The sequence below is a fragment of the Mobula birostris genome, chromosome 26, assembly GCF_030028105.1.
Source record: "Mobula birostris isolate sMobBir1 chromosome 26, sMobBir1.hap1, whole genome shotgun sequence".
Classification (NCBI taxonomy): domain Eukaryota; kingdom Metazoa; phylum Chordata; class Chondrichthyes; order Myliobatiformes; family Myliobatidae; genus Mobula; species Mobula birostris.
Window position 1 is genome coordinate 25877322 of NC_092395.1, and position 22935 is coordinate 25900256.

General features: G+C 43.3%; 1 protein-coding gene and 1 long non-coding RNA gene across 3 annotated transcripts; one reads left to right on the forward strand and one right to left on the reverse strand.

The window, feature by feature from the left end:
• Positions 1-23: 23 nt before the first annotated feature.
• Positions 24-13676, forward strand: LOC140188405 (uncharacterized). Its single transcript, XR_011883307.1, has 3 exons — positions 24-423; positions 5008-5137; positions 13401-13676. It is a non-coding gene; the product is annotated as an uncharacterized lncRNA (long non-coding RNA).
• On the reverse strand, positions 7619-17409 carry LOC140188404 (ubiquitin-conjugating enzyme E2 R2-like). 2 transcript variants are annotated; one of them, XM_072244638.1, is made up of 5 exons: positions 16974-17408; positions 14494-14580; positions 13207-13304; positions 12938-13072; positions 7619-10860 (listed from the first exon to the last, which is right to left on the reverse strand). In XM_072244638.1, the coding sequence occupies exons 1-5, from the start codon at positions 17148-17150 to the stop codon at positions 10644-10646; spliced, it is 714 nt and encodes a 237-aa protein (XP_072100739.1). In that variant the 5' UTR covers positions 17151-17408; the 3' UTR covers positions 7619-10643. The 2 variants fall into 2 exon arrangements, with proteins under 2 accessions (XP_072100739.1, XP_072100740.1); XM_072244639.1 differs by lacking the exon at positions 14494-14580 and having other exon boundaries at positions 16974-17409.
• Between the last annotated feature and the right edge of the window lie 5526 nt (positions 17410-22935).

The window sequence follows — 22935 nt, forward strand, 5'->3', positions numbered from 1 at the left end:
ATGGTGGCTCCGGTCACCGCCGACGGTTCCAGTCAGGGGCTGGCAGGAGGCCTTGCCCGGGAGGACGGGAGAAGTCATTCAGACCGAGCCGACTCGGCTCGCTGCCGCATCCCGGATCCCGCATCAGATTTAACATAAATTACCTATACAAACCCTGAGCCTCTCGTACTCCTCAGTAAGGTCACGGTTTAATCTTTATTGCAAAACACGTACCATCCAACCCCTAATACTTTGAATTACTCCAAGGTAGAGAAGTTGAAAGATTCACAATCTCCTGAGTAAAGAGGTTCTTCGTCATTTCAATTTCACGCGGACGTTCCCGGTTGGAGAGTTTAGTTTTTTTAACACACCGGAAAAAAATGATGCATCAGTGTATTCGGAGTATCGTAAGCAGCATCCAAGTGTTGTGCTATGGATCCACAGGCAAGATCCCTACATTTCTTATTGAATGTCCTCACCCTGCACTTCTAACCAGATGCAAAAGTACGTTTATCCCACCCGCACCACGCCGGCTTCCGGGAGTGATCGCTGGTCTTATTTTTCAGTACTTCTACCATTTATTGTATCTCACGCTCATGAATTGCCGTTTGATTCCTTTCACAATCAATCTAAATTAAAGGAAAGTTCACCTCAGCCAATTTTATCTACCGGCGTGTCTTTGGAGCATTTTTATTGCACAGGCGCGTTGATCCAATTAAGCATCAACGGTATGGAGGATTGTAACAGCTGAAAGAACGGCGTTTTTCATTTGAAGATATTGACCCTGAAATCTGAATATACTGTTATAATTGATATCAATGTAATGATACAGCGTGTGTAAATGATTGTTTTATTGCCAAAGATTATGTATTCTTCCTAAAAAGAATTCTAGAGAGGAGTAACACACATCAAAGTTGCTGGTGAACGCAGCAGGCCAGGCAGCATCTCTAGGAAGAGGTACAGTCGACGTTTCAGGCCGAGACCCTTCGTCAGGACTAGGGAGGAGTTACAGGCAGGTGGTCACACCGGGGCCACGGGAGGCAGACAAGTGGGTCACGGTTAGGAGGGGGAAGGGGAAGTGTCAGTGTCAAGTACTAAAGAGTACCCCAGTGGTTGTGACCCTTGACAATAAGTACTCCTGTTCGAGTACTGTTGGGGGGGGGGGGGTGGTGGACAGTTTACCTGGAGGAAGCAACAGTGGCCGTGCCTCCAGCTTTGTAGCTCAGAAGGGTAGGGAAAGGAAGAGAAGGGCAGTAATAATAGTGGACTCGATAGTTAGGGGGTCAGGTAGGTGATTCTGTGGATGCCGTCAGGAGACCCGGATGGTAGTTTGCCTCCCTGGTGCCAGGGTCCGGGATGTTTCTGATCGTGTCTAAGATACAGTATCCTGAAGTGGGAGGGAGAGGAGCCAGAGGTCGTGGTACCAATGACATAGGTAGGAAAAGGAAAGAGGTCCTGAAAGAAGAATATAGGGAGTTAGGAAGGGAGTTGAGAAGAAGGACTGCAAAGGTAGTAATCTTGGGATTACTGCCTGTGCCACACGACAGTGAGAGTAGGAACGCAATGAGGTGGAGGATAAATGCGTGGCCAAGGGATTGGAGCAGGGGGAAGGGATTCAAGTTTTTGGATCATTGGGACCTCTTCTGGCGCAGGTGTGAGCTGTGCAAAAAGGACGGTTTGCACTTGAATCCTCGGGGAACCAATATCCTGGCGGGGAGATTTGCGAAGGCTACTGAGGAGACTTTAAACCGGAATGGTTGGGGGGTGGGAATCAAATTGAAGAGACTAGGAAAGAGGAGGTTAGTTCACAAATAGAGAAAGCTAGGAGACAGTGTGTGAGGGAGGATAGGCAGGGGACAGAGATTGGGAGCACTCAGACCGAAGATGTAGGGGAGAAGGAAGAAAAAGATGTTTGCAAACAAAGTTGTTTGCTCCATTAAGGATAAACAGAGAGTAAGAGGGAGAGTTTCTTAAATGCATCTATTTTAATACTAGGAGCATTGTAAGAAAGGTGGGTGAGGTTAGAGCATGGATTGATACCTGGAAATATGATGTTGTAGCTATTAGTGAAACATGGTTGCAGGAGGGGTGTGATTGGCAACTAAATATTCCTAGATTTCGTTGCTTCAGGTGTGATAGAATTGGAGGGGCAAGAGGGGGAGGTGTTGCATTTGCTTGTCAGAGAAAATATAACAGCAGTGCTCTGGCAGGATCGATTAGTGGACTCGTCCAGGGAGGCTATTTGGGTGGAATTGAGGAATGGGAAAGGTGTAGTGACGGGGTGTATTATAGACCACCTAATGGGGAGCGAGAATTGGAGGAGCAAATTTGTAAGGAGATAGCAGATATTTGTAGTAAGCACAAGGTTGTGATTGTGGGAGATTTTAATTTTCCACACATTGACTGGGAAGCCCATTCTGTAAAAGGGCTGGGTGGTTTGGAGTTTGTAAAATGTGTGCAAGATAGTTTTTTGCAGTGATACATAGAGGTACCAACTAGAGAAGGGGCAGTGTTAGATCTCCTGTTAGGGAATGAGATAGGGCAGGTGACAGAGGTATGTGTCGGGGAGCACTTCGGGTCCAGTGATCACGATATGATTAGTTTCAATATAATTATGGAGAAGGATAGGACTGGACCCAGGGTTGAGATTTTTGATTGGAGAAAGGCTAACTTTGAGGAGATGCGAAAGAATTTAGGAGGAGGGGATTGGGACAATTTGTTTTAAGGGAAGGATGCAATAGAGAAATGGAGGTCATTTAAAGGTGAAATTTTGAGGGTACAGGATCTTTATGTTCCTGTTAGGTTGAAAAGAAAGGTTAAAAGTTTGAGAGAGCCATGGTTTTCAAGGGATATTGGAAACTTGGTTCGGAAAAAGAGAAGAATCTACAATAAATATAGGCAGCTTGGAGTAAATGAGGTGCTCGAGGAATATAAAGAATGTAAAAAGAATCTTAAGAAAGAAATTAGAAAAGCTAAAAGAAGATATGAGGCTGCTTTGGCAAGTAAGGTGAAAATAAATCCAAAGGGTTTCTATAGTTATATTAATAGCAAAAGAATAGTGAGGGATAAAATTGATCCCTTAGAGAATCAGAGTGGACGGCTATGTGCAGAGCCAAAAGAGATAGGGGAGATTTTGAATAATTTCCTTTCTTCGGTATTCACTAAGGATAAGGATATTGAATTGTGTAAGGTAAAAGAAACAAGAAGGGTAGTTATAGAAAGTATGATGATTAAGGAAGAGGAAGTACTGGCACTTTTAAAGAATATAAAAGTGGATAAGTCTACGGGTCCTGACAAGATATTCCCTAGGACTTTGAGGGAAGTTAGTGTGGAAATAGCAGGGGCTCCTACAGAAATATTTCAAATGTCATTAGAAACAGGGATGGTGCCGGAGGATTGGCATATTGCTCATGTTGTTGCATTGTTTAAAAAGGGTTCTAAGAGTAAACCTAGCAATTACTGGCCTGTGAGTTTGAATCAGTGATGGGTAAATTGATGGAAAGTATTCTTAGAGATGGTATATATAATTATATGGATAGACAGGGTCTGATTAGGAACCGTCAACATGGATTTGTGCGTGGAAGGTCATGTTTGACAAATCTTATTAAATTTTTTGATGAGGTTACTAGGAAAGTTGACAAGGGTAAAGTGGCGGATATTATCTATATGGACTTCAGTAAGGCCTTTGACAAGGTTCCACATGGAAAGTTAGTTAGGAAGGTTTAATCGTTAGGCATTAATATCGAAGTAGTAAAATGGATTCAGCAGTGGCTGGATGGGAGATGCCAAAGGGTAGTGGTGGATAACTGTGTGTCAGATTGGAGGACAGTGTCTAGTGGTGTGCCTCAGGGATCTGTACTGTGTCCAATGTTGTTTGTCATATATATTAATGATCTGGATGATGGGGTGGTAAATTGGATGAGTAAGTATGCAGATGTGGATAATGAAGTAGGTCTTCAAAGCTTGCAGAGAGATTTACACCACTTAGAAGAGTGGGCTGAAAGATGGCAGATTAAGTTTAAAGCTGATAAATGTGAGGTGTTATATTGTGGCAGGACTAATCAAAATAGGAGGTACATGGTAAATGGTAGGGCATTGAAGAATGCAGTAGAACAGAGGGATCTAGGAATAATGGTGCATAGTTCCCTGAAGGTGGAATGTCATGTGGATAGGATGGTGAAGAAAGCTTTTGGTATGCTGGCCTTTATAAATCAGAGCATTGAGTATAGGAGTTGGGATGTAATGTTGAAATTGTATAAGGCATTGGTGAGGCCAAATTTGGAGTATTGTATACAGTTCTGGTCACCGAATTATAGGAAAAATGTCAATAAAATGGAGAGAGTACAGAGGAGGTTTACTAAAATGTTGCCTGGTTTTCATTTCCTAAGTTACAGAGAAAGGTTGAATAAGTTAGGTCTTTATTCTTTGGAGCATAGAAGGTTGAGGGGGGACTTGATAGAGGTGTTTAAAATTATGAGGGGGATTGATAGAGTTGACATGGATAGGTTTTTTCCATTGAGAGTGGGGGAGATTCAAACAAGAGAACATGAGTTGAGAGTTAAGGGGCCAAAGTTTAGGGATAACATGAGGGGGGAACTATTTTACTCAGAGAGTGGTAGCTGTGTGGAACAAGCTTCCAGCAGAAGTGGTTGAGACAGGTTTGATGTTGTCATTTAAATTGGATAGATATACAGACAGGAAAGGAATGGAGGGTTATGGGCTGAGTGCAGGTCAGTGGGACTAGGTGGGAGTAAGAGTTTGGCATGGACTAGAAGGGCTGAGATGGCCTGTTTCCATGCTGTAATTGTTATATGGTTAAAAAGATTACTCAGTTTTAGATTATTTAAGTGCAAGTATAGCCTTTAATTAATTCTGAATCAATAGCCCAGACAATATTAGGGAATCAGCCAAGATTCTTGTTCTGGATAGCTATCTTAAAAGTTATCTAATTTTTAGCTGTTACAGGCAAAGGTTCATCCAAAGGTTCATTTATTATCAAAGTACAACTCTGAAATTCATCTTTTCCAGATAGCCGTGAAATGCAGCAACTGTTCAGAAGATATTGATGAGGCACCTTGTTGACCTACTGCAGTCTCATGCTACTGGAGAGAGTTGCAGTATTATCTAAGGAAGAGCCCGTAACTTATGTCCACAAAAGGTAGGTGTGTAACTTAGAAGGGAACATACAAGTATCCACTGTCCCTATTGTCATTGCAATGGGGGTGGGGGGAGATAGGTTTAGGAACTGCTGTTGGGATGGCTTATGTAAATAACTGCAGCCTATTTTGTAGATGGTAGACACTGATCTCTCACCCATTGGTAGTACATTCAAACAAGCAGATAGACAAGAGTTCCAACATGCTCCTCCAACCTCAAGGAGAGGAGCCCATGGCCTGGCAGGTCAGAATGGAAACAGGAAGTCAAATTGAAATGAGCAGTCCCTGGGAAATCTTGTGTTGTGGTGGACCAAACGAAAGTGCTTGATGGAACAGCACCCCAATCTCCGGCAGGTCTCGCCAATGTACAGGAGGCTTCACTGGGAACACCAGATGCAGCAGACGGCCAACAGACTTACAGATGAAGTCTTGCCTCAGCTGGAAGGACTCATTGGGTTTCTGAATGGTGGTGAGGGAGGTGAATTCTTGGAATCTAAACATTTGTAAGAGAACACTCTTGGAATTATAATACCAGGTCAATTTCCCTCCTCTCCCAAAACCTTCCAAATTATTACTACTCAAATACTTTCTGAAAGGGCTCTTTGTCACCAACTCGTCAGGTAGCATTTCCTAGATTATAATTACTCTGGTGTATTAAAACATTTCTTATCATGATGTACCTTTTGGCAAAGTATCCCTTGGGCACTCTGTTAATGGCTTCCTCTTGTGCCAAGATGAAGCTACCCTCAGGGTGGAGACGCAACACCTTATATTCTGTCTGGGTAGCTTCCAATCTGATGGCATGAATATTGATTTCTCCTGCCGGTAAACAAATGTCACCTCCCACCCCTCTATTTCCCACTGGCTTTTTATCTCTTCCCATCTGTCTATCACTTTGCACTGGGTTCCTTCCTCCTCCTCTTTCTCCTATGGTACACTCCTCTATCAGTTTCCTTCTTTTCCAACCCTTGACATTTCCCACCCACCTGGCTCATCTATCACCTTCCACCTAGCCTCCTTCTCCTGGCAACCCCCCCCCCCCGTCACTTTTTAAATCCAGCACCACCCCCCCACTTGCTTCTGTCCTGAAGAAGGGTTTGAGCTAAAACAAAAACATTCACTTCCATAGATGCTGCCCGACCTGCTGAGTTCTTCCAGCATTTTGTGAATGTTGCTTTGGATTTCCAGCATCTGCAGACTTTTTTTTTTGTTTATAATAGTAATGGTTTGTACCTTCTCAAAACCTGTCATGATCTAGAACCCCTCACCAAAATTCCTCTCAAACTTCTTTGTTCCAAGGGGAACACCAGCTTCTGCAAACTTTGCTCCAAATCCATCATCCATCAAGAATTTGGCACAGTGATTTAGCTGTGATTCACAAGTCTCCTACACAGGTTCATATGTCAGCAAAAGTAAGGAGACTGAAATCCAGAATACTGAGAGGGTCAATATTCTTAAAAAAGTATTGTTGACTATGGGAAGAAAGCCTATTCTGATAACCCTGTCTGTAAATTATGAATGTTTATCTCTGCATCCCATCCCCCAAACCCCAAATCAAAGGTGTCATGAACACATTCCTGCTGGCTCTGTCAAGTCGCAGCTGCACTGACACCAGGTGCCAGGGGAGAAAACAGCTGTCCTTGAATAGCACCCCATGAGATAGGTGGGCAGACACAGAACAGCAAAATTAAAAGGAGACCTGCTGCATTTGGGAGGGGTATGGGGGCAGAGAGAAGAAAGTGGCTCCAAGCTCTCTGAAGAAGGTGCCAATGTCCAAGGTGAAGCCGCTCAAGTCAATCTGCCAAAGCTGTTGATTTTCTCTCTCTATCCCCCAAATTTCAGCTTCAGCCAGATCATCTATTATTAATTGTAGATGCAACACACCAACAAGCCCATGCCACCCAATTACACTGGCATGACCAATGAACCTACTAACCTGTATGTTTTTGGAATGTGGCAGGAAACCGGAGCACACGGAGGAATGTACCAACAGGCTGGTGGCAGGTGTAATAGTATTACACGTCATTGTGCAGAAACCAGCAGAGTGGAACTCTCAGCATCACAATGCAACAAGCTGTCATCCATTTCAGCTTCCTGTCTCAACCCTTAGGGAAGGCACAATAGCTTCTTTCCCATGGATTTCCGATAAGACCCGATGGCATATCAAAGCTCACTTTAACCTCACAGAGCTACATACATGATCCCACAATGCTGTTGACAATACCCCGAAGCTAATATTTATCCCTCAACCTACATAAAAGCACTTTGGTAAAGGGGGATGAATGTCCTCTTGCCGTCAGGGAAAATCATGCCATCTCTTCATATCTCAGCCCCATCAAACATGCCAATAGGTTGAATGAAACAATGGCTTTCTGCGAAAAAAATTCAAAGCTTTCAATCATGTATGTGGTGGGATTACAACACACAAAAAAAAAACACTTTGAAGGGCTATCAGACATCATTGGGAAATTAAAGTCACCATACAAATACAAGTTTTTTTTTATTAAAACTCCAAACTTCTAAAGTTACTCATTATTCTTAGATTTTCCAACTCAGAATAAGAGAAACTATCAGTTCCCCTTTATACCCTCACATTTTTTTCCCCAAGCTTCTAAACTCTAGTTAATCCAACTCAATTCTTGTACAAGAATCATTTTATAATTAAGAGTCCAAATAACATACCAATAAATTCATGGTGTGCAAGTTCCAGGGTCAGAAAATCATTCAGGTGAGCCATCTGAAACTACTGACTGCAGTCTGAGCAGAACTGTAGCTGCAGAATAACCTCTAACCTCTTGGTACTTCAGCCCTTTAAATTCATTCTTTTAGTTTTCTCTTCCTGCATATATGATATCTGAATACATTACTGCAAATTTTCATTCTTTTTTGTATCTTCTATAAATTAATGCTAACACTGTTTTCGAGTCCTTGGAAGGAAAAATTAGCCTCCAGTGTTTGCCCAACTCTTGGTGAGGCTGTGCTGGTGAAAAATGCAGTAGAAATGTATCAATTCCCTCTCAGTAACTGAAGTTGGGTTATAACCACGACCCTCAACTGGTATCAGAATGGGGGGCAGACTCCAACCGGTACCATTTTCAAACTGGACAGAGGTTGGAAACAGCTTCATAGTGACACAAACACTCACCGGTGTCCTGAAAAGTTCTTTATTAGTTTTAGAAACAAAGAAATAAAAAGACTTAAAAACCAAACTCTGGATCACTTGTGGCTCCTGCCAGTGAACACAGACGAAGCAACTGCGGCCCACACTCTTGGTAACAGGAGTTCTGTTGGCTCCTGAGACTCCGCAGGTTAAGTGCAGGGAGTGCGTGCACACGCACACCATCAGTAGCACTGGCATCCGCTAGCAAAGCGGAGACCACACAGTCAGCCCCCACCTGGTGTAGTTACCATGACTGGAGGGTACAATCAGGATAATCACTGACAGCAAGGGCTCACTGAGTGTGGCAGGTGACCAGTGAACGACAACCACCTCCAAACTCCAAGTGAAAGCAACCGCTGGCCGCCCAACTGTGTGCAGGGCGACATACGGGGTATAACAAGGACCACCGACACTCTACCGTCATGTTGTCTCCTTGCCATGGCGGTCCACACTCAGCAGCCTACTGACCAGCAGGGGTAATGGTGCTGGACACCCTACTGAGAACTGCAGAGTTTGGATGTGGAACGTGCAGACAAGGGGCCTACACTCCAGCTATTCCAGGTTAAGACTAAAAGCCTCTCCACTCAGCATGGAGTCAACCGTACTTCCCTCTCTTCCAATGATCCTCACTTCCAGCGCACTGCCCACCTCTGACATCCAGCAGCATTTCGGGGGACTCAGCAACCTCATCTTCAAGAGCAGAGTCTGGGCCCATAGCCCCACTGGGCAAGGCCTTGAACCATAATTAGAAATTCATTTCGGTACAGATGCCATCTTCCTCAGGGCACAGCTGGTACACCATGTTTCTGGCCATGCTGTGCACAAACACAAGTGTTATCCATGCCTTGAGGGGAGAATCACATCTCATGCTTGCAAGTTCCATCATTAAGTCTTCAATTCTCATGCTCACATTAGAAATTCCCTTACTTCCCACCCAACCTCCAAGCCCCAAAGTTGATGCACCAGTCTCTAACAGGAGAGCTAACGCACCTGTACAAATGCATAATATTTAATTAACCATCCAGGAGTAATGATGAACTGGGAGAATCATTTGTACTGTGTGTTAAGGCATAAAAGAACCCCACCCCATCCAAAAAGTGTCTCACTGCTTACTAGTCGAGGAAGAACCACGAGACAATAGAGCAGACACATTTTCATCTCTTTTCTCCCTTGCTGTCATACTTTAGAGAATTTCACCATAGGCTGAACAGCAAGAATAGAAATTTAATGGCACAGGAGGTAGACAGGTGGCCCACATCCTGTAGACCAAAGAAAGAGCTGCTCACCCCAGTCTATCTCTAGGTCTGTAGCCCTGCAGGTCCAGATCTTGTTCAAGTACAGTTTGAGTGTGATGTTAGGTGGGGAAAGGGGGCGCATAAATTGATTCAAGTCAATTTCAAACAGTTTCTCCAAAGGTAAATTGCAAAAGAAAACTTAAATGTAAACGATTTCACATCCAAGACCCGCGATGGAAAGGCATCCTTACACCAGCAACCTGTGAGGTGGGGAGAGCACCCACATGCCCAAGCTTTCAAATGACCAGAGCAATGGGTCTGAGTGGGGAGGGCAGAGACCAAATGGAACCAGAAGGCAAGGGCAGAATAAGCTAATGAGGGTGAATTTTAACAATTCTCTCAGACCCATGTCTGATGAATGAATATGCCAAATAAGGGGAAAAAAACTGGAAAAGTTGCCCCCCCCACCCCGTCTCCTGCTCACTCCTCAAGAGAGGCTGTCAGAGGTAAACAAGTGTACCCAGGCACCAGGAAGCTCCAAACAACCCAGCTGGGCTGCCGGCTCAACAGCGTTATGGATGTGTCAAAGTCGGAGGACCAATATATACAGTGGAGATTCATACCCCACCAGCACTGGGGCCATTTCCACTCTGTCCCCATCCCTTCAACGTACATGGGAAAGAAAGGGTTTGGCTATTAGCTAGAAAGTATCACCAGAGACAATCTTTATCAGCATATTACATGGAGCAATGCCATAACCACCCCATAAATGTTTCACCATCAGATTTTCAAAAAAAAAATGACACAACTTCAGAAACAAAGACAGGAATACAGCACCCACCCCCACACACATCCCCCTCCCAGCCACAGGCTCACAGCAGGAAAAGTTTGTTCTGGAAGAGCAGCGTTGTTGCGACTCAGAGCCCAAATACATTTACTGGGGGAGGGTCGGGCGAGTGTCGCAGCATGGGTGTCAGGATTGGGTTCAGTCCCAGAGTCAGGGCAGCCACTGGCCCTGGGAGAAGGGTTGGGGGGAGGTGGGTGGGGAGGGGGCAGAAAGGAGGAAGAGGGTTGGGGGTCAGGGGTCGGCTGGTCGCCCCCTCCCGCTGTTGGTCACGATTCCTCATTTCCTGAGTCGTCGTCATCGTCAAAGAAATCACCATCCCCATCTTCCTCGTCATCCATGTCATCGTCATACAGATCATCGTACAGCAAGTCCGAGCTGTTGTCGTGTGGCGGAGCTTTCGTCTTGACGCAATACTCTGCCAGGGTGGTGGGCACCTTCACACCATCCTTGTCTGCCTCTGCCTTGGTGGCCAAGACCTGTTTTCTGAGAAAGATTAAAAAAAACATTTTGTCCATGTCATCCATTTTCCCATTCAAATCCAAAATAGATCAGTACAGGATTTACAGATTAAGCTCGATACAGGGAAAACCTTCTCTCACCATTACACTGAATCCCTTTGCTGCTCTCTCCCCATGTCTTTACCCAGTTACCTGATAAATGTGTATTTGTCTCAAGCACCAAGGCAGCGAGCTCAACATACAGCCCACTTACACAGAGAGATTCTTCAATTCAGAGTGATGTCTGGGTCTCCGTCTCTGAATCTGCTCTGGTTAGCCTTGCCTACTCAGCAATCCCTATTGATTAAACAATCACAGGACACCAACCGAAAGATCAATGCAGTGCTCTTGCTTGGCACCAGCTCATGCACACCACCCCATTTCATCACCAGCCAGAGAGCTACACATTTCTGAATAGAACACGGACCATTTGAACTATCGCCAACAGTGTCAGCACTCCACAGAGTCCTGTTATCCACTAAATACTGAAAGTTTACTTTCCCCAAGTGCCAATCCAATTTTTTTTTGGAATCAACGACCATCTCCAGTACCCACACAAGTAACAAGGTGCAGGTAATTATCTCTCATGAAATAGAAAGTTCTCCCTCAGCATAACATCCCTGCTCTACTTAAAGCCCAAGATACCTTGTCATTGTCAAAGATCTGTGCACATTAAATCAAAGGTTCCTCTGACTTGTACACTGAGGTGATTAAATCTGTTACACAATTACACCGTTAAATCTGTACTGGCGCTCTCCAAACTTCTGCACCAACTTTTCCATGTTAAATTTCATCTGCAATTCATTTCCATAAGAGTATGCACACACATACATGCACATATACATATAATTGATACCAACCCATCTACTTCGCAGCTTCTTTTCCGGTTCTTTCCTAAAATCCCCCCCCCCACCCTCCAATACACACTACGGGCCACTGTTAGGTCATTTGGTCTGTGGCTATTCAGAATATTCTTACAAACCTTCCTCTATCAGAATGATATTCGTCACTTTCCAATCGTCTCGTACCCCTGTGCGTACGTAGGTAAGTCTACCACTCAATACCTAATTATTTGGAAAAAAATTGTCAAAAATACTTGGAGTCTGCTAACTGCTCATTTAGTCTCATTCTCTCTTTGTCAATAATATTTTAATCTTCAGTTCTTGAATCTGATATTTGCATCATAGGCATTCACACCCATCCTGGCTGAATTTCCTCGTGTCCCATGAAGATTAGCCCACTGTCACCTCAAGTTTCTAACTGTTCCCTGTTGTTTTTTTTTTAATCCCATATTAAGTCTAATTTCACAATACCATAGTTACTTTTACCCAAGCATTCACTCGCAAGACAGTTGAGCCACTTCATCCCTGACCACCAAATTCAACAACCTCGGACTTAATGTCAGCAAGACTAAAGATTTGATTGTAGACTCTATAAAGATAAGGCGAGGGAACACACAACAGTTCTCAGAGGGATCAGAAGAGAAGAGTGAGCAATTTCAATTTTCCTGGGTGTGAACATCTCTGAAGACCTATCCTGGGACCCAACGTATCTCGATGCAATTACAAAGAAGGCTATATTTGATTATGAGCTTGGGAAGATTTGGTATGTCAACAGACACAAATTTCTCCAGATGTACATGGAGAGTGGGGAGGGTGCACAGGATCGAAAGAGAGCTGCAGAAAGCTGTGAACTCAGTCAGCTCTATCATAGGCACTAGCCATTGAATCCAGTAGATCTTCAGGGACCAAATCATTAAAGACCTTAATGATGACCTCCAACACCCAGGACATGTCCTCTTCTCAAAGCTGCCATCAGGAAGGAGGTACAGGAGTCTGAAGGTACACGCTCAACAATTCAGGAGCAGTATATATACACACACACACTGTAATTCACAGCTTTAATGTACTGCACTGTACTGCTGTTGCAAAGCAACATAAGCCAGTGATATTAAACCTGATTCCTTTTAAACTGTAACCAAGATTCTGGTGAAGGAAGCTCTCTCCAGAATAATTCCACCAATTCTTTTTCTTCCCCGTCTGATACTTAAACTACGCACTCACCTAATAATCTCTGCGTATTCTCTATCCTTTCCTTTGCTGTCTCGCCATTTCCGGAACATCACTGAAGCATCCACATTAGCAGGAGAAAAGGTGTTTGGCTCATTCAAAAGGGAGATGACACTGAGGAGAATTGTTCTGCATTGGGAAACCAGGAACACAGTTACAGACAAGCAGAGACATGGACACCTTTTAGGCATATAATTACAGAAAATAGAGACGATAATCACCACAGCTCGAAAATAACCTCTATGCTCCCCGGAAGTCTGTACCTGACATTCTGCGTGGGATTCCATCTCTCAGAGGGCAGTTCTCCACTTTGGGGGTCATCGACAGGTGGATGCAGAATCGAAATGCACACATCGCCATTCTGCAGGATAATGGGGAGCGAAATTAACCCCTCAAATACTTCAAAGCAATTTATTATAGATGCACATTTACTATCTTGCGATTCATTTTCTTGCAGGCCGAGAAATCAATGAAAAACTGCGCACAAAGACGGAAACAACCAAGGTGCACGATGAGTAAATAAACACTGACAATATGAGCTTATACAGTCCATAAGTTGTGCGATCAATTCAGAGTTGAAGTGAGTCAAGTTATCTATTGAGGTGAGTCAAGTTATCTACGCTGGTTCAGGAGCCTGATGAAGAATAATAATAACTGACGTTGATTCAAACCCAACCATAATGGATGCCGCCTTTCACCCCAAGCATCATTTGATGTAATACCAAACCCAATTCTCACAAAGCAAGTGTCACTGCCATTCAAAACTCTACCATACCAGTTAAACCTCTGCATTTAATCATTACACCCCAAGGATCAAAGCACACAAACCACACCCCCAGGAGGGTCATGTGAACACATCCTCCTAACCTGAAAAAAAAAATGCAAGTTTGGACCCCAGGGCATATACAGGGACCTTGGAATACACATCAAAATATTCAGCACAGGTACACAAGCTGGTTAAGATGGCAAAGTGCTACTTGCTCTAATAGATTATAAGAGCAGGAAGGTTATGGTACAACTATGTGAATCCTAGTTAAGCCACAGCCTGAATGCTCAGTTTGTATTGTTGGAGGGGTGCAGAAGAAATTCAACAGGAATCTGAAAGGCAGCATTTCCGCTACAAAAAACAAAAGGAAGGTTTCCTTTGAAGCAGAGATGACTGAAGGGCGACCTGAACCAGGAATGCAAAATTCAGAAGGATAGCAAGAAACTCTTTCCCTTAATATAGACGTCCATGACCAGAAGTCATTATCTGAAGGTGAGAGGTAGAAGTTTAAATCTGAATATACTCCCGAACGGAGGGTAAGAGACAGACACACTGTCGTTTTAAAAAGCATTTAAATAAGCACTTAAAAGGACAGGATTATAGGTCAAACATTTGAAATGCCATTTTCGTAGATAGGAATTTGATGGCTAGCAGAAACAGTGAACCAAAGGGTATTTTCTCTGCTGCATGCCTACGAGTTTGTCAAGTTCTCATTTCCGAGGTCCACCTGCTTCATACCAACGATTTGTGCGTGCACCCTTTCACCTCCCCTACCCCATCTTACCTCGTAGATATTTGGATGCCACATCTTGGTAAGGAAACGGAACGATGGTGGAGAGTAGGGGTAATCCATGGGGAACATCAGCTGAGCCTGGCAGGGAGCAAGCAAGCTGTTAAGGGGCTGAGAGCAGAAACCTCATATTCAGCCCTGAACCACGTTACTCACTTTGACCACCCCCAGAGAACCCTTACCCGAATCGGTCACATCTGTTGCCATGGTTCATGTGCAATGACTCAGCTGGAGAATATTGAAGATCACCACATAAAATGGCAGGAGTGCATCACTATAGTATGGGCAGCAATGAGGGAAACATGGTTACAGAAGCTAAGAGGATGAGCTGTCCAACTCGAAAGCAGCAAGAGCACTCCAGACTAACTCCACTTGCTGGTGAGCTGATCAAAACTACACACTGTTAGAGCAACCTTTGGGCGGTTAGCACATGTAGCAAATAACTAACTTCAGCCACTAGCCTTCAGACTCAAATATGAACTGTGGATCGAGCCTAAAATGCAACTCTGAGCAATGGGCTCCTGTGAACCAAGTTAAATTGGAAGAACAGACAATGCTGATTTAAATCCGGTACTTTTGTGTAATTTGATGTCTGTAACATAGGTGCAAACAGGGAGGTGTGCTGGCTGGAAGATCCAGGTGTTTGAAACGTTTACATGTAGTTCAAAAGAAAGATTGTAAATATGGAATTGACCTTTGATTTTTAGCATACAAAGTATCATATAGTGTTGGGCCAGGCAGACCCCTTGCTCCAAAGGCTGTCAGCTCCTTTGTGATATTTTGTCAAATTCAGAGACATATACCAGTACTCTCTGATGACTTTGTTCACACAGCACATTGATGCTCGTGTGAATTACTACAGGCAGGCTGGCTAAACCCAGGGAGTGCAATGCACCGTAGAACTTCTAAGTTTTCCAGTGCCAGCCACTTAGAGCTTAATTCAGAGGGGCAATTTACATACCTACTTTGAAAATATTCACTCACTCCCTCTATTTCCAGCCACAAGGACTTAAATCTACAGGACTACAGTAACCATGACACACTGTTCTTTGTTTCCACCTTCACCTGTCTGAGGACAATTGCTGACCTGAACACTGCAAGTACTCCTCACAGACTCCACACGTGGCAGTGCATCAACTCCCTGAAGCTCACAGGCCCAATCTTCCATTTTCCACTGTGCAACTGTGATAACTGGCTTCCATTTTCCACTGTGCAACTGTGATAACTGGCACCAATTTATCGACCATATCACCACATCCTACCCTTGATACAAGCACAATGGAGATACATTTAAGATAACTCCCTTTTGTAAATGGCACACTGCCATTTACTAACCTCAGTTTCTGAATGTCACTCAGCAAGAGTAATGAAACAACCCTGCTTCTCCACAGGAGCGTTATCAATTAGAACATGATACCAAAGTATTCAATGAATTTAAAAAACCAGATCACATGCCAAAGACTTATCAATGTCAAAGACAAAGTCTTAAAAAGGGTTTAAATTGCCAGTGGGTAGCAACATTAAAATCAAGGACATTCAAAACCAGAATCATAGGGCTGGGAAAGATTAGAAGCATTTAACAAAGGAAAAACCACAAAAACAGAAAGGCACTAGTATGTCAACAAGTGGTCACCCTGCCACTGCTGGCAACTCCAAATAGACTTAAGAAGCAATCCATTAACAGTCAACAGCTAAGCTCTGCAGCTAACCAACCTAAAGGCCATTTAACACAAAGGCACCAGTGCACAATTTCAGCATGTTTCTCGCCATCACACAGCTGGAATAATGGCCAGTGAGCAGCTCATACTTACTGTGTACTACAAACTAAGAATCAGGGAACTGCTCCCCAGACCAGTACTGCAAAATTAAAGTGACCGAATTGTATTCACATCGTGTTTCATAATATTTATACTCTCAATTATCTGTCCTCTACCAGATCCACTCTCAGCTTCCAACACCTGCAGCCTCTTGTATCTATTTAAACCTCTTCTCCCATATGTATGGGACATTGAGAAAGATTACTCCTGAAGAGACTAAGCAAAAGCAGCCACAGAATCTACAGATCCCACGTCTCGCCACCCCATTGTCAATACGAACCCATCCTGGACCAAAACAATTCGAGAACCCCACCCCACACACTCCCACATAAGGATCACGAGAGCCACAAGTCTGCTGTTCATGGGGGTGGGGAAGGAGAAAGAGGGGACATTCTTAACTTCATTTCGAGGGCGGCAAGGGGCAATGTTTCAACCCAATTACCTTGTACAACATCCGTTGGGATGAAATCAGAACTAAACTACCGGAACAGTCTCCCAGACCTGTTCCATCGCCGACTGGGACAAAGGAGCTTTCCGCCCCTGGGTTTTTCCCCTTTCTCCACACCACTCCAACCCCCATTCCACCCCAACACCGACTCCCGGTAGTTCGTGCACTTCCCCCAAGCTGGGCCCATCATGTTGTGTCTGCAGCCTTACCTTGAAGTAGCCACCCTCATAATGCGTGTTGGGCGGCCCGAAGATTGCCACCTCCCAATTATACAGGTCGGATTCGTCGACCAGGGTAATACGGAAACCCTCGACTGGCTCCTCCTGCAGGCTCTTCAGCTCCAACATCAGCGCCTTCTGGGAGCTGCTGGTCTGCTGGTGAGCCATGACCGCCCGGGGCCCGGGTCCCGGCACCGCCGGGGAGAGGGTAAACGCGAGGCCGGAACCAGGCACTGAGAGCGTCGGTATGGGGAGCCGCTCGGCACCGCTATAGAGTTGCTGAGAGGCCGTAGAACAGGCCCTTCAGCCCCGACGTTGAGTGGCTGCAGGCCGAATTTGAGGCCCTTTGAGCCCCGCTATGGAGTAGCGCTGAGGCCGCTGTCCGGCCGCTGCCTGGGTACAATGCCCCGTGACCTGCGGCAGCCAATCGGCACACAGTAACGAAGTAGCAAATCATAATATGTCCAATCAGAGATGACCACTACACAGAGCCAATCACCACGCAGAATAACAACTGTATCAAATCAGAAGGGCCATGTGCCCTATCAGATTGCGGAGGGCAAAGTAACCAATCATAGAGCCATTAGTGTCCTAGCGAATCAACTAGCGGCAGGCTCTATGGAAACCAATAACTATCAGCAACGAGTGAACATGCCTGAAAGCACGTGATTTATTCTGGGACATGTAGTTTTCTGTAAACGGTGAGAAATGTAAATAATAATTACTAAAAGGTGCTTGAAATCTGAAATGAAGATTTGGTCTACTCAATTTAGGCAGTACAATTGAGTAGAGAAACAGAATAAATGTTTTGGATCAATAATCTTTTGTCAGAACTGTAGGAAATAACCCGAGGTCACTCAACCAATTTGACTGTACTGGTTCTTTGAAAGAACCCTACAATTAGTTCGACTTCTGTACTATTTCCTCATTAATCTTGCTAAACTTTAGTTGTAAAGTAAAAACCGTTAAAGATCAATCCATTAACTTTAATCCCTTTCCACAAATGCTGAATAATCTGCTGAGTATTTCCAGTATCTTCTGTTTTGTTTCAGATTTACAACATCCGTAGTTTATTTACCAATTTGCTTTTAAAAGCCAGTAAAGACAGATAATAGATTAACAGATCTACATAAGGATCTTATTGACTGGAATCGGGTAGAGGGATTGAAAAGGTGGGGCTGTGATTCTAGATGAAATATCTTGGGCAGAAGCTGCAGCCCACTCTAGGCCTTTGGAAGTCAGGGTCATGGTAAAATTTAGGAAAAAAAAGACATTTGGAATTGTGTTATAGGCTGGAATTTAATTGGCAAATATTTGAGGAATTCATATATCGAATAATGGATACACAGGAGTCTAATCAGAAACGAGAAAATGTGCAGATGCTGTAAATCCAAGCAACACACACAAAATGCTGGAGGAACTCAGCAGGCCAGGCAGTATCTCTGGAAAAGAGTACAGTCAACATTTCAGGCTGAGACCCTTCATCAGGACTTACAGAGGGGTTCCACGTTATCATCTCATCCAGAGATAGACATCCAGTTAGTTACCAGCTGGAAGCTAATCAAATGGGTTTTATAAAGAATAACAATACCCAGAAGCGAATTTCTGTCTTAAATTAAGGGAGGGAGGAGATTATATTACAGAATATTCAAGAGCTAGTATTGGCAGAAATTATAATCAATGGGTTTTAATCCATTAGAGCCACTGCCACACAGTGCCAGAGTCCCAGGTTCAAACCTAACTTGGGATAGGTACTGTCTATGTAATTTGTATATTTTCTCTCTAACTGTTCCTCCCACATTCCAAGAAAGACATGCAGGTTAATAGGTCACTGCAAACTACTCCTCGTGTGCAGCTGAGTGTCAGAATCTGGGGATTTGATAGGAATGTACAAATAGTGTAAATCGGTGGTTGATGTGGGCTGAAGGGTCTATCTTGTGCTGTTTCTCCCTCTAAGAGAGGTCAGAGGTAGTAATGTTCAGAACTATAAAAATCCAGAAACAAAAACAGGCACTCAGATTCATCATCATGTGTTGTCTCGTTTGATGTGGGCGATCATGGTCATCCATCTGTCTACCAAGCGAGGGATTGTTGTCTGGGAGAAGACCCCCATCTTGCTGTTGCTCTATCCATGACCATGATTGTTCTTGGCAAATGCTCAGAATTAGAACAGAGTAAAATCTAAATATTTGATTTGGTTAAAGGGTTCAGGGGTGGGGATAACAGAGTATATTGTAGACTGGAAACTAACAAAAGGATCTGAATTAATTTACACCATAGCGAATGTCTAGGAGTCAGTTATAGTCTGAAGTGTACATGACAACTCAAGGAGGGGAGAAGTTTGAGAAACACCTTTTATATGCAGAATAAATAAAATACCAGGGAAGAAGTAATAGGTTGGAATCTCAAAGGAGGAACATGTCAAGGGACTTCAGAGTCATCATAATTTCAATCATATTCAAAAAGGAGAAGATCCGACTGTGGTATCTAGAGAGATTTTCCTGCTGCCTACCACAGAGAAAGCCAGACCAGTGTTGTTCCAACACTGCAGAATGGATTCTATTCAGGCAGAACTGCAATGAACATAATCTTTACTGTACAACTGCTCCAAGATAAGTGCTGTGAGTGGCCTTAACCACTACACATTGCCTTTTGTTTTGTCCTCACAAAAGCTTCTCACTGTTTCAATGAGTCTGTAAAACATCCTGCTCAACTATGACCGCCCTCAGAAATTACCGTAAGCTCCATCCTACATCTGCTAACCACAGTCTTAACCCACAAATCTATATAGACCCAATTTCAGTGCAAACTGATGTCAATAAGAACATGAGAAATGGGAACAGAAATAGGCCATCTGGCCTGCTGAGTCAACTCCGCCATTCAATAAGATGATGACAATGCAGCTGTATGAATTCCTGCCACTGTTTCTCCCTGTGATCACGTGGGTTTTCTCCAGGTACTCTGTAATCCACCCACATTCCAAAGATGTTCGGTTAAGCTTAGTGAGTTCTGGCATGCTATGTTGGCGCCAGAGGCATGGCGACACTGGCAAGCTGTCCAACACAATTGTTACTGATTTTATTTGGTGCAAATGATGCATTTCACTCTATGCTTCAATGTACATGTGACAAATAAAGATAATCTTTGCTCAGCTCCACCTACCTGTCTTTTTCCAATAATCCTTATTTATGCAAAGACCAAAGTAAAAGCAAGTCTAACTTATCACTACACTTTACCCAGCTTTCTTATCTTAATACCATACCTCAATTTCAAATTTGCTGCAAGAGTTGAGCTGAACTAGGGTACAAAATTAAAACGGCACGGCACTGCAGGGTCACAATCACACAAGCTTCCATGTTTGTGCACAGAAACTGATCGTTGATTTGTTCACCGAAGCCGTATATTAAATCCCTGTAAAACAACAGATTCCTACCAACTTGCCCCTGCTACACAATGCAACAATTCATTCAGCAATTCAACCCAAGGAATAAAAGACAATAAAAAGGCAATGCAATTAATAGACTGCTTCTCGTACCTCAAGAGCTTCATCTCAACATAGAATTAATTATAAGATTAACACACCTTTAGCCACCTGAACAAAAATATGTTGACTTCAAACCAAGAACAAAATTTGTGGCCTACAATGCAGCAGTGATCCTTGTCCTCCCTGTTGGCTTCTCTCCTCATACACACCTATTTCAGTCTTCACAGAGTTTGACGATGATGTGCTTTCACCCCTTATTCTTGGATGGTAAATATGGAAAACGTCAGAGGTACGATTTCTGTCACAATTGGAACAGAATACTGACTACCTACAGCAGGCATTCGAGAAATAGGACAAACCTTGTCTCCGCAAGGTCCTCCAAATGCCAGAATAGCCAACGTCAGCATCATCTTCCAGACGTCTCAAGCACTGCCTTCCGAATTACACTTAATTGGATTTGTTGGGTAAGCCAAGTTGCTGGGACACATGCTACTCCGACAAGAAATTACACTGGACCAACAATATTTTTTCGTAAGTGTTGCTTCCTCAGGGTTTTTGTTTTGTTTATAGTAGACCACTTGAACTGAACACAAATATACTTTCAGATATTTGTATCACGTAGGAATTTGGAGAAACAAGAAATTAACTTTTATTAAATATGCATTTATTTGCAACATGTTGCGGACGCTTTGCAATGGTTCAACTAAGCTAAAAATGTTTTGTTATTGATTTTTGTTTGTACTCAGCGTCTGAGGCTTCTCGCTCAAATGTCCAACAATATTCAGCCAGCACTGATGGATTCCAGTTTCTCTACAACTGCAATGTCCCGGTGAAACCTTTCACCATGCCCGTCACTGACAGCACCAGGATTTGCAGGGAAGCAGTTTAAATGGGAATGTAGAAAATGAACCTTTAGTGACATGTTGCACTTCATAGTTTTGTATTCTTGAAGCATGTTGTCAACCAGCTGCACATAGCTTGGTGCTCTGTAGTCGCCAAGACCTCCAAGAAGGCCATATCCTTATCGTAGGATTTGGAGATTTGCATAACTCAATGATGCGGAGAGCTATGTTGGCTGGAGTCAGGGCTTTATGTTTGGACTTCGTAGAGTCACCCAGACCAAACAGGTCAAAGGGTAAAGGCCAGTCATCCTTCAGTCCTTCAGGTTTGGGGGTTCAGCTGACTGGTAAAACAAAATTGTTACAGAAACAGCAATGAAGATTCCTTCTACATCTGAGTACGATGGGATTCTTGAGTCTCCACCCGGGAATGCATGACTGACAGTAGTGAAAACCAAGAGGAAACTACTAACATGATGAAGGAAGTTCTAACCACCACCAGAGATGGAGAACTTTCATTGTTGCCCAAAACACCAGCAGCATAATGGGCAGTAAAAAAAAATTGCCAAGAAAATTTTCAACATCCTTTAATGCCTTCTACGTGATTTTCTCTAGTCTCACTAGAAGTTCTTCAAATTATCTGTCATTGATGACCTGTTTGATTTGTGGACCAACAAAAATGCCTTTGTTAATCTTAGCATCCATTGTTCTGACTTGAATTATGAATTTAAATAACAATAATAGGTGCATGATAGGGAAATTTCATGATCAGCAGCCCAAAATCCATAAGATGCACCCAAAAGTATTCAGGAAGCAAAATCTTTGTTGTCCAGTGTTATCAAGTGGACAAAATAATTCAAGATGTTCTTAAAGCCTTCTTCAAAAAATGCAACCAATTCATGATCTATGACTGCTTAAAATGGATATGACGTACTTCGCATGGTATTGAGAACTTGGCACTCATCATTGAGAGGGCACAGAAGAAAACTGCAGAAGCAGGAAACCATCTAAGCAAACTTCCTGTTTCAATTGTGACAGAGTTTTGTGCATCCTAATGAGGTTAGCCTCATCAACCATTCAAGAATATAAGGATATGGAATGGAAGCAAATTATCTTCAAACCTTAAAAGATTGATGTAGGGTTTTATGGAGTGGAATATCAAATACATTTGGCTGTTTTTTTAATATGAACATTCAAATACCATGGATTGAATTTTAGGATAGAATTTAACTGATGAGTGATCCACGCAACTTTATATTTGGAATAATTGCGCGAGTTGCAGGCTGAAACCAAATCCTTTTAGAGCATTTTTTTTATATATATAGAACAGATGCCTGGGAGTAAGATAAAGTTGGAATTGATATGTGAATTTGCTCGTTGCCCAATTTCTTATGTCAGTTCTGCTGTGTTTATAATCCGCCTCAAGAAGTGCAAAGTATTCCAATACATGTAGGGAATTGCGGAGACACTGTCCTCATGTTGCTGTCACCAGCTCCAATAAGAACCTGGACATTCTGTTTACCATATTTCTGAACTGACACAAGGTTTGCAATGAAGATATCGCAGTTTCTGCTGCCCTCCCCCGCAATGATTTGGCCTTGTACGACATCACACCAACATTGTGACTAAA

Coding starts and splice junctions, on each gene's coding strand:
- LOC140188404 (XM_072244638.1), bottom strand. CDS start 17,150: ATGGCTCACCAGCAGACCAGCAGCTCCCAGAAGGCGCTGATGTTGGAG. Junction 14,581..16,973: donor ATGAGGGTGGCTACTTCAAG/GTAAGGCTGCAG, acceptor GCTCCCTGCCAG/GCTCAGCTGATGTTCCCCAT. Junction 13,073..13,206: donor AATCCCACGCAGAATGTCAG/GTACAGACTTCC, acceptor TTCCCAATGCAG/AACAATTCTCCTCAGTGTCA.